The sequence below is a fragment of the Terrapene carolina genome, unplaced genomic scaffold (assembly GCF_002925995.2).
Source record: "Terrapene carolina triunguis isolate 2854851 unplaced genomic scaffold, T_m_triunguis-2.0 Scaffold103, whole genome shotgun sequence".
In the NCBI taxonomy this organism is placed as follows: Eukaryota; Metazoa; Chordata; order Testudines; family Emydidae; genus Terrapene; species Terrapene triunguis.
Genome location: NW_020664454.1, coordinates 2,965,483 through 2,981,151, shown reverse-complemented (window position 1 = coordinate 2,981,151; position 15,669 = coordinate 2,965,483). Strand labels below are relative to the sequence as shown.

Below are 15,669 nucleotides of genomic sequence, written 5' to 3'. Positions count from 1 at the left end.
CTCTCTCTTAAAGAGGTAGTGCATGCTATGGGGAGGGGACCAGTAGGAGCAGTCTGTCTGCCTGCGCCATCCCCCCGGGGAAAGGCGGGTTTGTATAATCCACATACACAAGCAGCAGTTGGCCGCGTGCTCGGCAGCTGTGACCAGCACGAGTTGGGCAAGTTCCCCCCCCCAACTCATGCCAACAGAACCTTTACATACACGTAAAAATCCTCAGCCATTTGCTGCTTCACAGCTCCCAGAACAACTGTTGCAAGAATTGTTACAGATTTTTAAAAAAAGGGAGTATTTCTTGTATCGCTTCACTTGTAAAGTCAGATAGTCAGGTTTTTATTTTATTTATTTGGTGAGTAGGGGCAGGAGGGAAGGAGTAACAGGGCAGGAGGGAATCAAGCGATAGTCCTGACATTTTTGTAAGCTTCAAAACATTCTTAAAATCGTTTTTTCGGTAATCTATGTAGCATTCCCAGAATGCAAGGATTTACTGGGGTGAGCTGCGTAACTCACGCTGATAAATTTTTTATCATACTGACATATATATATGAATACTTCTCTCTTTCTTTCTTTCAGGAATTATGTTGAAAGGATTTGTAGAAGAAGGGGTTAAGCCTTTAATGACAATAGCAGGGAATCATGGAATGTTTGCTGAACATATAGAGCCTTTATTGGTTAATTAGCTAATGTTTCTACAGTGCTTTGAAAATGTAAACTCTTATATAAGAGCTAAGGCCGCAGGCCCCAAACCTTGGAAATTTATTCATGTACTTAACTTCAAGCACAAGTAGTCCCAGTGACTTCAGTAGGACTACCTATGTGAGTAAAATAAAGCAAGTGCTTATTTTCAGGATTGGGTCCCAAGTTATTACCACCTTTATTCTGCCAGAAAAGCATCCAGTATGTAGTCAGTCCTCTCATTTGTAATGCATGGAATGCATTTGAGAATAAGCCTTAGATGTGCATTAATACAATTAACAGTAATAAAACATTCTTTATTGCAGTTAACATCCTGATTTATTTTCAAGAGACACAGTGTAGTAGTGGACCATATTCTGTTCTCATTCACACCCTGTGGACTGACGTGAGTGGGACTGTGAGAGGGTAGAATTGGCCAGACACGTGAATGACTTTCCAGCCACTATCCCCTCAGCCTCATTTCCCCTCCTCCTTTACCTTTGCTCCAGCTCCCTTACACTGTTTTCCTTTGGAAGCAGTCTGTCTGCCTCTGACAAAATGTTCAAAATCAGGGTAATTATACAAAAGACCTTGATTCTTTTGTATGAATTGCTGTGTGTTGTTGTTGGTAAAATGCTGATGATATTGTTCCCGGAAATGATGAAAAGATATATTCTAAAACAGGGGCAAAAGGGCAGCATAGGCACGAATCCAAATTTCAGCTATGAGAACTGGGGTCCGACTTTCTTCAGCTTGAAATATTTACTCTTTGTTTTGAAAGTGAAGTGGAAAAGGCTGGAAGATGAAGCATTTTTAGGACATAATGCTCCCAACACCCCAGTGGCAGACTTCAGGGATGAAATGCATCACATCTTGGACTTCATGCAAGGTCAGTAAAATCATCCAAATAGGTTGGGTCCTTATGGTTAGGATGGTAAATTAAACAGACCGTTATATTCAAACAGTCTGAGACACGTTGTCTGGAGATTGGGGAGCTAAGTGATGGTTAGAGGGTTCAATTACAGTGTCTGCAAACCAGTTTAGATTAAAAGTAACTATCTGCAGAGGGATTTGTTAAGTAGAAAAGAATATATCACATTCCAACACTGGGGTTTCTCAACCATCTGGTGGTTTTAGAGAAAATCTGTGTGTTTGTCTTTGCTAATGCACTATTACAGTTTTCTAATGCATACAGCTATTTGTGGCCTGCTGTCATGGATGTGGGGGGGGAAGCATCTGTTTACTGAAAACCAATACAATAACTTGTCATGGTGAAAGAAGAGGCAAATATAACCAGAACCATGTACTTAATATATTTTGTATACTGTTATACACAAGTGGAGAAAGCCTGTACACCACCATCATTAATCAGATTAAAGTCCAGAAAATGGATGATGTTTGTTACAAAATAATGCTGAGAGAGAAAAATTTGGTTTGTACTTTGTCCTCCACTTTGATCTTTGTAGCACACATTCTTAATCATTAAGCTGCACGGTCTAGTACCCAGTATATTAACCAGGGCTTAAAAACCCCAAACAACACAATTTCAAAATTGATATAGCATGGTTTGCATATCAGAAAGGTATCCATAATGTATTCAGAAGTGGGTCCAACCTTAGACCTTTTCAAAGTGTGATAAAATGATAGCATCAGATTTTGAAATTAAGCACAGCCAATAAGGAGATCGTATACCATTTCAAATTACATTATGTGACCCTGGACTAAAATAGATTTTTTTAAGTCCTTGGAAGCACTCTTAAATCAGGGTCCTGCAAACACAAGAAAGTGTTCCTGTAAATATTTGTGCAGAGGCTTTTTGTTAGGTCCATGCATAAGCGTTTGGGGGATCTGGCCCTTAAGCACTAAGCAATCTGGGGCAGGAAACATTTACTTCTGTGGCTTGTACAGCAGTTGTTTAATAAATAATAACAACGAATAATTAAAGTTCTGTCTGGACAAGAAAATTGCTGAATCACATTTAAATCATGAAAGCCTGGGATGCATTATCAAAAATATGGCTAAAGTTTTCAGATCTGGATGTCTGTAACTAGGCTCCCATGACAAAATGTAGGCACCTAAATAAAAAGGAACCGATTTTCAGAATCTGTAACGTCCCCTGACATCAGCTGGAGCTGTGGGAACTCAACATTTCTGAAAAAGCAAGACATTTGTAATTAGATGCCTAAAAATGCATTTGAGAGCCTAAATTTAGGCATTCTGGTTTGAAAATGTGGGCCTTCATGGGGTTTATTCTTTAAGGAACATGCAGAATATTTTTTTAAGTACCTTCATACTAATTTGCTTTACAGTAGCATTTAGAGACCTCACCTGAGATTGAGGGCCCCTTGTTCTAGTTGCTGTACATACATTTAGTAAAACAGAGCTCCGCCACCCCAAAATGCTTACAGTCTAAGGCTTGGATCCTGCAATGAACTCCATGTGGGAAGATGCCTGCGCCTGTATGGAGCACCACTGACTCCACTGGGGCTTTGCATGGGCATAGGAGTCTGTGTTCATAAAGCTTATTGTAGGATTGGGGCTTGAATAAACCAGACAGGGCCAAGGTGGGAGAAGGAAAGCATTACTATGTCGATTTTTACATACTGATACTGAGGTACAGAGAAACTAATAGCCTGATTTTCAGAAGAGCTCAGCACCTTTGAAAAATCAGGTGATCAGTGTGACTTGCCCAAGATAATACAGGAAGTGTGTGACAAGGCTAAGAATGGAGCCCAGATTTGAGCCCAGGCCTTAACCCTAACCCTGTCCTTTCTCTCATCACTCAATTAACATGACTGTTTCATGTCTGTTACAGACAACAGGCCTTTAGTCCTGAATTTTGGAAGCTGCACCTGACCTTCATTTCTTTTCAAATTCAGCGAGTTCAACAAGCTTGTTGAAGATTTTAACTCCATAGCAGATTTCCTTATAATCTATATTGAAGAAGCTCATGCAACAGGTACAGTATAGAAAGCAAAACATATAAATGTATGATGAAGCATAAAGATATGGATCCTTCTGTCTGAGTCATGGTAGGAGGAAGGGCTCAACTGCTCTGGAGCTTCTGGTTTATGTTTTATATTCCTAAAAGTTCATGCTTCAGGGTTTCAGCTGGCCACCCACAGGGGTCAGGAAAGGATATTTTCCCCCCAGTATAGTCTGTGGTTTTTTTAAATCTCCTGCCTCCAAAGCATCAGAGATGGTCATAGCTGGAGATGAGACATTAGATGAGGATAGCCAGGGCACCGAGCAGTCTCTCTCTCTCTCTCTCAGGTGTTTGGCTGGCTGACTCTTACTCACATGCTCAGGGTCTAAATGATTACCGTATGTGGGGTCAGGAAGGAATTTTCCGCCAGGTCAGATTGGCGGTGACCTTGCGGGAGGGGGTTGCCTTCCCTGCAGCATGTGGGTGCGGGTCACTTTCCAGGATTATCTAGATATCTATCACTTAATCATTTCCCAGCCACTGCAGGGGTTTTGGGCACTGGTGCACCTGCATCTCTCCTATTCTCTGCCTGTGGCACATAGTTTAGTCACCTCTGGGCTCTAAATCTTTGGTCTTATTTCGGTTGTTGGGTTTAGTAGGCGGGTGGTGTTGGTGGCCAGTGATATACAGGAGGTCAGACTATGATCTGGTCCTTCCTTCTGGCCTTAAACTCTATGACTCAGTAATACAGTATATTTGAGAGAAGAATAAAACTGCAAACAGGAAGGAAAAATCTACTGAAATTCAAAGTAACTGTGTCAACGTAAAGAACCAGTTTCAGGCCCTAATCCTGCAATCACTTGTGCACATGCTTAAACTTTACACATAAGTAGTTCAGTTGAAGATAATATGAAGATGCTTATGTGTAAAGTTGAACACATGTAAGTCTTTTCTGGACTGGGGCCCTGATCTTAGTCTGCATATAAGCACATCAGAACATCCATACTAGATCAGAGCAGCAGTCCATCTAGCCCAGTATACTGTCTGTCTTCCAACAGTGGCCCATGCCAGATGCTTCAAAGGGAAAGAAGAGAACAGGGCAATTTTGAGTGAGCCATCCCCTGTCGTCCAGTCCCAGCTTCTGGCAGTTGGAGATATAGACACCTGGAGCATGAGATAATAGCCACTGATAGACCTATCCTCCATAAATTTACCTAATTCTTTTTTTAACTCAGTTATACTTTTGGCCTTCACAACATCCAATGGCAAGTAGTTGCACAGGTTGACTGCATTGTGTGAACTACTTCCTTGTGTTTGTTTTAAACCATCTGCCTATTAATTTCATCAGATGACCCCCAGTTCTTGTGCTATGTGAAGAAGTAAATCACTTCCTTATTCACTTTCTCCACACCATTCATAATGTTATAGATCTCTTATCATATTCCCCCTTAGTTGTCTCTTTTCCAAGATGAACAGTCCCAGAATTTTTAATCTCTCCTTTTACGGAAGTTGTTCCATACTCCTCATCATTTTTGTTGCTCTTCTCTGTACCTTTTCTGATTCTAATATATCTTTTTTGAGATGGGGCGACCAGAACTGTCCACACTATTCACTGTGGGTGTACCATAGATTTATATAGTGGCATTATGATATGTTCTGTCTTATTATCTATCCCTTTACTAATGGTCCTAACATTCTGTTAGCTTTTTTGACTGCCACTGCACATTAAGCAGCTGTTTTCAGAGAACTATCCACAATGACTCCAAGATCTCTTTCTTGAGTGGGAACAGCTAATTTAGATCCCATCATTTTGTATGTATAGTGGAAATTATGTTTTTCAATGTGCATTACTTTGCAGTTATCAACATTGAATTTCATCTTCCATTTTGTTGCCCAGCCGCCCAATTTAGTGAGATCCCTTTGTAACTCTTTGCAATCAGCTTTGGATTTAACTATCTTGAATAATTTTCTATCTTCTGCAAATTTTGTCAGCTCACCGTTCACCCCTTTTTCCAGAATATTTGTGAATATGTTGAACAACATTGGTCCCAGTACAGATAGTTGGGGGACCCCGCTATTTACCTCAACATTCTGAAAAATGACCATTTATTCCTACCCTTTGTTTCCTGGCTTTTAACTAGTTGCTGATCCATGAGAGGACCTTCCCTCTTATCCCAGGACTGCTTACTTTGCTTAAGAGCCTTTGGTGTGCGACCTTGTCAAAAGCTTTCTGAAAGTCCAAGTACACTATATCCACTGGCTCACCCTTGTCCACATGCTGGTTAACACCCTCAAAAAATTCTAATAGATTAGTGAGGCATGATTACCCGCTACGAAAAACGTGTTGACTCATTCCCAACATATTGTGTTTATCTGTGTGATAATTCTGTTCTTTGCTACCTTTTCAGTCAATTTGCCTGGTAGTGAAGTTAGGCTTAATGGCCTGTAATTGCCAGGATCACCACTGGAGCCTTTTTAATAATTAGCATCACATTAGCTACCCTCCAGTCATCTGGTACAGATGCTGATTTAAGCGATATGTTACGTACCACAGTTAGTAGTTCTGCAATTTCATATTTGACTTCCTTCGGAACGCTTGGGTGAATACCATCTGGTCCTAGTGACTTACTACTGTTTACTTTATTGTGTCTTTAGCTAGTTGCTCTTCAAATTCTTTCTTGGCCTGCCTAATTATGCTTTTACATTTGACTTGCCAGAGTTTGTTTTTTTCTATTTTACTCAGTAGGATTTAACTTCTAAATTTTAAAGGATGCCTTTTTACCTCTAACCACATCTTTTACTCTGCTGTTTAGCCATGGTGGCATTTTTTTGATCCTCTGTTCTTTTTTTGAGGGGGGGGGGACAGCAAGGGGGGGTGCTATATTTAGTCTGAGCCTTTCTTGTGGTGTTTTTAAATAGTTTCCATGCAATTTATAGGCATTTCACCCCTGAGACTGTTCCTTTTAATTTCTGTTTAACTAGCTTCCTAATATTTGTGTGGTTCCCCTTTTTGAAGTTAAATGCTACTGTGATGGGTTTCTTTGACAATTTTCCCCCTGTGAGGATGTTAAATTTAATTATGTTATGGTCACTATTACTGAGCAGTTCAGCTGTATTCACCTCTTGGACCAGATCCTGTGCTCCACTCAGGACTAAATCAAGAATTGCCTCTCCTCTTATGGGTTCCATAACAAGCTGCTCCAAGAAGCAGTCATTTATGATGTCTAGACATTTTATCTCTGGATTCTGTCCTGAGGTAACATATACCCAGTCAATAGAAGGATCATTGACATCTCCCATTACTGTTAAAAAAAAAAACATTTGGGCCTTGTCTAGACTATGAAGTCAGCACATGTTAGTTTTTAGAAGTCCATCATAGACAAGGCACACTGCCTTTAACATGTATGAAAGGGAGGACTTTAGGCTTTAAATTTGAGCAGTTTAGCACATATTAATTAAAAATATGTACTGCTTATCCATACTACAATTTTAGCTAACACCACACCATTTATCCAGGCTAGAGAAGGCCTTGCAGAACACAATCTCTGCACTCTACATTCTAAAAGTGTGACACCTTCCTATTTCTATTAAATAGTTGTGGAACAGCTGAAAATGACGTATCCTCTAGTTTTTAAAAAAGCTTGCTTACGTTACCCATTTTACATTTAAAATATTTAAATAGTATTTACACCATACCAATTTGAAGGAATAAAATGGTGTGTGCGTGCCAGCAATTGTTTGTATATTAATGAGAAAGACAGACTATCTTAATTTTCAAAATCAGTTTAAAATTTGTAAGTAACATACCCCATTTCCAGAGATCTGAAATCTGAGATCTAGAGGACCAGAAACAGCAGTGAGCAGCAGCCAGTCAGTAGAATTGTTAGAACTCCTGTACACTGATGGCTACCAGTTGGAAACTATATATACCGTATTTCAAATTGTACCTACAGCATCAGGGGTGCAATAATCTTCTGAAACCTAAGTATTTTAACTCAGAAAAGTTATGTGAAAAAAATTTAATTCCCTCTGTCACGGGTGTTACAATTTAACACTTTAAACTAGCTAGCAAATCCCTATGTGGTTATATCGGATATTCACACAGCTAGAACTTCAAGATAATCAGATGCCACCTTTCATTATAAGCCTACCATACATACACAGAGAGGGAGAGAGAGAGAGAGTTTCACTTTTATATCTATATAAGGTGCATATTATCATCCCTATTTTATAGATGGGGAAACTGAGGCACAGATAAATGAAGGGCTGCATTTTTGGAAGTGTCCACTTATCTTGGGTGCCCAACTTAACCCTATGCTCTCATTTTCAGAAGTGCTGAGCACTCACAGAATCCCATTGATCATAGTGGGAGCTGTCAGTGCTCAAGCTCTGATCAATATCCTGTTCTATAGGTGCCAAACTGGGCTCCAAAAAATTGAAGCCTCCCAAAATTATGTGGACAGTTATGAAAAATAGGGTTAGGTGACTTACTCCAGTGTGAATGGCAGAGTGGTATGAAAACTCAAAGTTTCCCACTTCCCATCTTCTTTATGAAGAGCTCGATACACTGTGTAGGCGTGTGACCCTCCCTTGCTGTCAATCTCCGAGGGAGGCCACGCCTCTTTGCTACAACTGCCTTCCTGTAAGTTTAAATGTCTTGCAATTTCTTTGGTTACTCAGGTTATTAACATAGCTATTGAAATTATATCATATATAGATTAATGTGCATAATATTACAAGCAGGGCTAGTAGCCTGTAACATTATGCACATTAATCTATATATGATTAGTAGCCCTGCCTGTTGTTGAGTTTCTCTGACACTTCCCCTTATAAACTATTTTTCAGTTGCTCATAACTTTGCTGAAATTTTCCATGCTGGGTATCTGCCTCAAGCTGGCGGTTTTTTAAATTTCAGAAAAATGGTTCAGCTGTTTCCAAGAACAAGGCTAGGAAAAAAAATATAAATTTGCCCATATTAAAAAAATTCAGCAATCTTTTCTTTGGACAGATTTAGTAGGGACTTGAAATTTGTGTGAGGGATATACCTTTTGCCATCCCTGTGAAAATCCACCCAAATTTGGCCAAGTTATAAACCCTTTAAAAAAAAAAAAAATCACGGTTAGCACATGCTCAATAGAGACGACTTAGATTTTCAGCAGCTACATTTCTGAAGATCCTTTCTAAAGTGGGCATGTTCCAGCCTGGGGCTGAGCACGACTTTCTCTGCAAATGTAGCTCTGGGCTGCTGAGAGCCATGCTGGGTTTGAGCACCTAAAAAGAGCAGGGGAATGGTGTCTCCTGTGCTCTCAATGGTATGTGATCATGTATCATAATGCATATGCTCAAGCAGTCTGAATTAAGTTGCACAGGCAATCCTAATTCTGGCATTTCTTAGTGCTTGACTTTGCAACCTTGATAATGTTCTTTTAACATGATTTTTGGGGCATGTATACACACAATATATAATCGCTTTTCCCTCTCCTCCCCCCCCCCTTTTTTTTGAAGATGGATGGGCTTTTAAAAACAACGTTGTTATTAATAATCACCGAAACCTTCAAGATCGAAAAAAGGCTGCACAATTTCTTTTGAAAGAGAATCCTTTATGCCCAGTGGTTTTAGATACTATGGAAAACCTGAGCAGTTCAAAATACGCAGCTCTGCCAGAAAGACTTTATCTGGTGCAAGGAGGAAAGGTTGTCTATAAGGTAATGAACTCTGAACACATTACAGTGTGGTTTTAACTTTTAAAAATACCCATGTAATATCCCATAGCATATTTGATGGGCAAACAATTAACATTTTTCATTGTGTTCCATTTCTAACAACTTTACAATTAACTTTAAGCACATTGTTCATTGAATAATGATTAGCAACAAAAAAGTCTTGGCATTGATGTATATTTTTGATGTATGTCTTGGCTCTGCCTCACTATTTATGTAGTCCTTCCTAAAGAGATAAAGTGAAAGCATACTGAGCACAGGGCTGGAAACAAAGAAACCTTACATTCTAACTCCAGCTGTTTCCCCAACTTGTTGGTTGGCCTTAACCTCTGCATAAAAGTCTACCCATGTGTAAAATGAGGACAATAATACTTACCTAGCTCACAAGGCTGTTTTGAAGTTTGAATTAATATTTGCATAGTATTTAAATATATAAAGTGCTAATTATTATCTGGTAACTGGAGACCATGCCTGTTACAAGAGTCTACTTCTATTTAATTTAGATTATCTTTCAAGTTCCAGCATGAAACTTTCTAGCAGTTAAAACCTTCTTTTACTGTGTAATTTACTATACTGCTATATATCTAAAAGTCTGTACACAAGACATTAGGACAGACTCTCTACTGTGCTGTTTCTGCTTGGTGCGGGAGAAGCGGGAGAAAGGGTGGCCATTAGGCAGCCACTTAAGGCTCCCTGATTATCTAGCTGGCTCTGGTGCAGGCTGCTCTAACCTGTGCACAGCTGGCAATGGGTCCCAAGGGTTCATCTACCAGCTGAGCAGAGTTGCAGTGCAACTCACTCAGGTCACTCCTCTGGGTGGGTGGGGTAGGAGATGGCCATGTCAACTATGCACCACTGGAGACTCCCCCATAGAGTATATCTGAACAATACTGTATTTTATTTACTTTACAGGGTGGAGTGGGACCTTGGAATTATCATCCAAAGGACATACGTGCAATCTTGGAAAAACTAAAATAGGTGAACAAATCAGAATCCCCAAGAATAAAGTGGTCTATCTGGAAAAAGTGGTCCCTGAACACCTTACTCTGACCTTTTTTAAAATATATTTTTACTGCTGTTTATTTTAAAATAATTATAGAAATCAGAGGTTAAAAGAATATATACTCACCCAGGAGAAAAAGACAAGGATATAGCATTAGTTATACCTTATTCAAGAATCAGACATCAACATGGCTTGATTCAACACCATTTGAAATTAATGGAAAAGCTCTCTAAGAATGCTAGCCCAGATATGGAGTCATAGATGTAACCATCAGCTACAGGTTAGCATATAGGAAATACAAGTAAAACAAGAGAGAGAGAATAAAAGGAGTACAAAAATCAAAAGTGTTCTTATAGATTTCATCGCTACCCTGTTCATACATCCTTGGACCAAAATTTTTCATATAGTGAAACTACTTGTCTCAAAAAAAAAAAAAAAAAATCCTGGATATTACTCCAAATGTGTAATGGCTTTCATACGCCCATTCTTAATAGTTTAGGTAGCATCTGATATAATGAAACTTAATATTAAATAACAGAAAATAAATCGTGTCTATATTCACTACACTTCAATTAGCTCAAGATTTCTTGTAATTAAAATATGAACTAGTGAGTGGAAAGAAAAATATATTTTATTCCACTGAATGCACCTATCATTTAGTGCCCAATCCTTCAGTTCTGATGAATGTAAAATTCCCACTGAGCTTAATGGGAGTTTTTTACCTACTTTAGGACTGCAAGATTAATCCCTTTGAGTTTTGAAACCTGGCCTTATCAGTGAAACCTTACCAGTAATACATCCTGGTGCAACGGATTCAGATAATGTTCAGTATCACAGAGACAGCAATGGTACAACATGTTATAACTAGTCACTGAAGTACTTTTTGAAACTGAAATCTATAAAATAAATATTAGTAATTAAAAGCCGTACAAATCGCTTGGATGAATGTTGGAGTAGGGTATTAGCAAACAAAACAAATGATTGCACTCTGATCCCTCTTTTTAAAAAAAGAGGCAGTTTCTATTATTTACAGGCAGTTTTTCTAAATGTTCACTTGCACACACTCCAGCTAGTTTATGAATGAAACAATTTGTATTAATGTACATCAGCATTGGTTCTATTAATATTTGTTTATGACAGTCATAGCATAAAGCACAGGCAGCTGTGACCTGATTTGTGAAAATATTTATAGAGGCAATGAGCTAAATAGGAGCAATTAAAATATATTAAACCATCTCGAGTGGCTTCAGCTTGGTATTTAAATATTTCAATAGACGTTATAATCATCCTCTTTTCTTACCTAGGGTTCTCAGCTGATCAGGAGTACCACAAGCTAATGAATTTTGGAAGGACTTATTTTAGGGTTGGGGGAATGGCCTCAAGTTTGACTATTTCAGACTTTTATTTTTTCTGTGAGGGAAATATTTTACAGAGAAACAAATATTCAATGGCATTTTAAAACAATGTATCTTAAATAGCCTTTTAATCTCAACATACTGCAATTCAGAAGTGGAATCAATTATACTCCTATGTTAATGGTTAAGCAAAAAGCAATTCTTCTACATTTGTACTCTACATTGGAAAACTACAAATGTATTACCAGAGTTAATAGTTGTACTGCATTACACATTAAATTGCTGGGGGGGGGACAACACACATGACATACTGGAGCCATATTTTAAAAATCCATTTTAATATAATGTTTGAATAATAAATATATCCTTTATGCTACAAATATCATTACAAAATAATTTTTGAGGCAATTCTTTAAATTTGGTCTTAAATATTTTCTGCTACTCCTTCTGCCATCACTGTGTGCACTGAAACAAAATGATCAAAGGCAGATTTGATGATGAATCGCAAGTAGGTAGCTTGGAATTCAGGAAGCTGTAGAAGAGAAAAGGAGCTTATTATTTTCATTGTAATAATATACATGTTCAACAAGCTTCTGCAAAGAAGTTTAACGTTTAAAATATAACACAAGGATCAAGACATTTCTACATGTCAGTTTTCAGAGCTTTCTTGGGTTAGAGGAATTCAAAATAGCCCCCCTCTTTCCTTTGAAGCCCTGGAACTCATGAAACTTTCAAGACAATAGCTGGGCCAAGAGAGATTACCACACTTCTTCAGATAGATATTTAGCAAAGTTAAGAGCTCTAGCTATATGGATTTTTATACCATAATGTATAAGCACATATTCAAGACCTAGGGATGTATCCAAACCTCTAAAATAATATGTACTGAGTTGCGCTAATTGAAGGCATTTTTAACTAGTCTATCCACCCCTCCTACATGTGGCACTAATGCTGAATGTACTCACAGAAAATTCTTCCGTTTGAAGCGCCCCTTCTATGTATTGTAAATCTAGAAAATAAATTTTATGTCAAACAATGAGTTAATATATATAAAAGGCTGTGATAAGTTTCCACTGGACTTGAAAGTTCCTGGAAGTTAAGGATTGTGAGTCTACATTTTATGCAAAAATTATTAACAAGCCGATTAAAGAATACAAACAATTTTAGTAATGTTCCAATTTAAATATACAAGCAATTAAACTGGTTTTTAAAATGTCCCTACTGGACATAAAAAAAACTGTGTTGCATTATACTACTCAAATATGCTTTTAGTTTTTGAGTATAAGATAAAATATACAAGTAGTACTTTTAGCACTTATATAGTGCTTTATATCTTCAAAGTACTTTACAAACAATTAATCAATTCTCACAATTGTCATTTATGGAATTATAAGTATTACAAATAATAAATACATATATAATAAATAGCCCTATTTTATAGCTGGGCATACAGAGAGTGAGATTAAAGGGCCCATCTCCGGTCACAGAGTGAATCAGTGACATAGCTGAGATTAGAATTAAGTTATTCCTGTTTGAATAGGACATAAAGGGACAAACTGAGATTAAGACCCCATATTGTTAGGCACAGTTCTTCATAACATCCTCAGTACGCTAAATATAATTCAAAGACACAGGAATGAACATTTAATCTTGTCACATAATTTAATGTTTTCCATTTTTCTTACATGTGGCAGATGGTTATGCAGTTTAAACAGCTCATCATCATCATACTTTCAGTGTTTTAGTATTATTTGTGGACTGGCAAAGGCTCCGATCCAGCAAACACTTATGCACATGCTTAACTTTAGGGCTCATGCTAAAGTTAAGCACATGCAAAAGCATTTGCAGGATCAAAGCCTTTGTCTTTTTAGACAAGGGTTTATTAAATGTCAAAAACTAGATCACAACTTCTGTGATAACATAAAATATAGCTCTAACATTTTAAACTTTCTACTATTCTAGTTTTCATTATGCCACCATTCTCACTTGATGTCAAAGGAGCCAACGCAGAGCCCAATTCTGCAAACATTTATATATAGGGCCCTACTAAATTCATGGTCCATTTTGGTCAATTTCATGGTCATAGGATTTTAAAAATCATAAATTTCATGATTTCAGCTATTTAAATCTGAAATTTCATGGTGTTGACCCAAAAAGGAGTTGTCGGGGGTGGGGTTGCAAGGTTATTGTAAAGGGGGTTGCGGTATTGCTACCCTTACTTCTGCGCTGCTGCTGGCGGTGGTGCTGCCTTCAGATCTGGGCAGCTGGAAAGAGGCGGCTGCTTGCCAGGAGCCCCGCTCTGAAGGCGGAGCTGCCGCCAGCAGCAGCACAGAAGTAAGCATGGCATGGTATAGTATTGCCACCCTTACTTCGCTACTCCTTGCAGATCTGGGGCATCAGTCAACAGCTGCCACTCTCTGGCTACCCAGCTCTGAAGGCAGAATTAAGGATGGCATGGTATGGTGTTGCCACCCTTACTTCTGCGCTGCTGTTAGCGGGGTACTGCCTTCAGAGCTGGGCATCCGGCCAACAGACGCTGCTCTAAAGCTGCCCAGCTCTGAAGGCAGTGCAGAAGTAAGGGTGGCAATATTGCGACACCCCCCCAAAAAACCTCCCTTTTAGGTCAAGACCCCCAATTTGAAAAAGGCTGGTCTCCCCCATGAAATCTGTATAATATAGGGTAAAAGCACACAAAAGACCACATTTCACAGGGAGAGACCAGATTTCACGGTCTGTGACACGTTTTTCATGGCCATGAATTTGGTAGGGCCCTATTTATATACACAGCAACTCTACTTGTGAGCAGTCTGTTGGAATCAATAGGACCACTCTCATAAGGAAAGTACTTGTATGCATCAGTGATTGTAGGAGTAGGCCCATAGTGTAACAATTTATGCTTTTTTTTTTTTTTTTTTTTTACAACAAAACAGGGTTTCCTGATAATTTAAATAATGAAAATTCAAATACAAACCTAAATTTACAAAACTCAGGGTTGAGAGAAACTAACAAAAGAGTGAAAGTTTGCAAACAAAGATCAACCTCTGCCCCATCCTCAAATACCTACTGAGCACACAGCAGTACCCAATTTAACATTATCATGATTTAGATTGTTGTGCTCTGGAAAATATTTTGTCTCTTAACAAGGCAGTATTGCTATACTGTTTCAAGTCACACTGTTTTTTCACATATAATTTTCATGTGGATTTCCAGCATGTCACTCTGGTAACATTGATGGAATATTAATTTTTTATGGATTATATCTATAGTAATAAAAACAGCCAATCACAATCCTTTCCAGTATACCAAACAAATGTTATAAACTTTATTCTTCTAATGGTGTAAAGGTATTAAGACAATGAGCAAATAGATAAAGGCCAACATAATTTCCACCCAATCAGAGCTGCTCCTCATTTGATTACTTACCTTTTTCAATACACACTTCAAAAGCTACTGGATCTTTCGATAAGCTTTTCTCAATCCTCAAACTCTGCACTAAAATATATTTAAAAAGAAGACAGCATAGACTGAGCACTGAAGTCTACTTAGTTTCGTATTACTGTTTTACTAATAACAACAGTACTTAACATCATGCATCACTTTTCATCTTCAAAGAATTTTACCAACATTAGCTAATTAATTTTCACAGTATCCTGTTGAGTAGGTAGGTAATCTTATCATCATCCTCATTTTACAGGTGGGGAAACTGAAGAAGAAAGTTTAAGTGATTTGCCCAAGATCAGCTAAAGCTTGAGTTCCTAGTTCCTGGGCTCACAATACTTTCTCTTTCATAATATCTTTTCTCACATGATTACAGAAATTTGACAAAATGTAAATAAAGGACATAGAAGTTCATACTATGAAATTAAAAAGCAACACATTTAAAACAGATAAAGAGAAAATACTTTTTGATGAAACATAATTAATTTACAGAATTGTTTGAAGCAAATTATTTATTAATGATCATCATTTATAAGATAAATAGTTTAGTACAAT

General features: G+C 38.0%; 1 protein-coding gene across 1 annotated transcript; it reads left to right on the top strand.

Annotated features, from left to right (window-relative positions):
• The first annotated feature begins 1,176 nt into the window (after nt 1-1,176).
• Nucleotides 1,177-10,536, top strand: LOC113406557 (type I iodothyronine deiodinase-like). Its single transcript, XM_026651865.2, has 4 exons — nt 1,177-1,561; nt 3,488-3,631; nt 9,104-9,303; nt 10,231-10,536. Exons 1-4 carry the CDS (start codon nt 1,231-1,233, stop codon nt 10,294-10,296), a joined length of 741 nt encoding a protein of 246 aa, XP_026507650.1. The 5' UTR covers nt 1,177-1,230; the 3' UTR covers nt 10,297-10,536.
• Nucleotides 10,537-15,669: the final 5,133 nt, after the last annotated feature.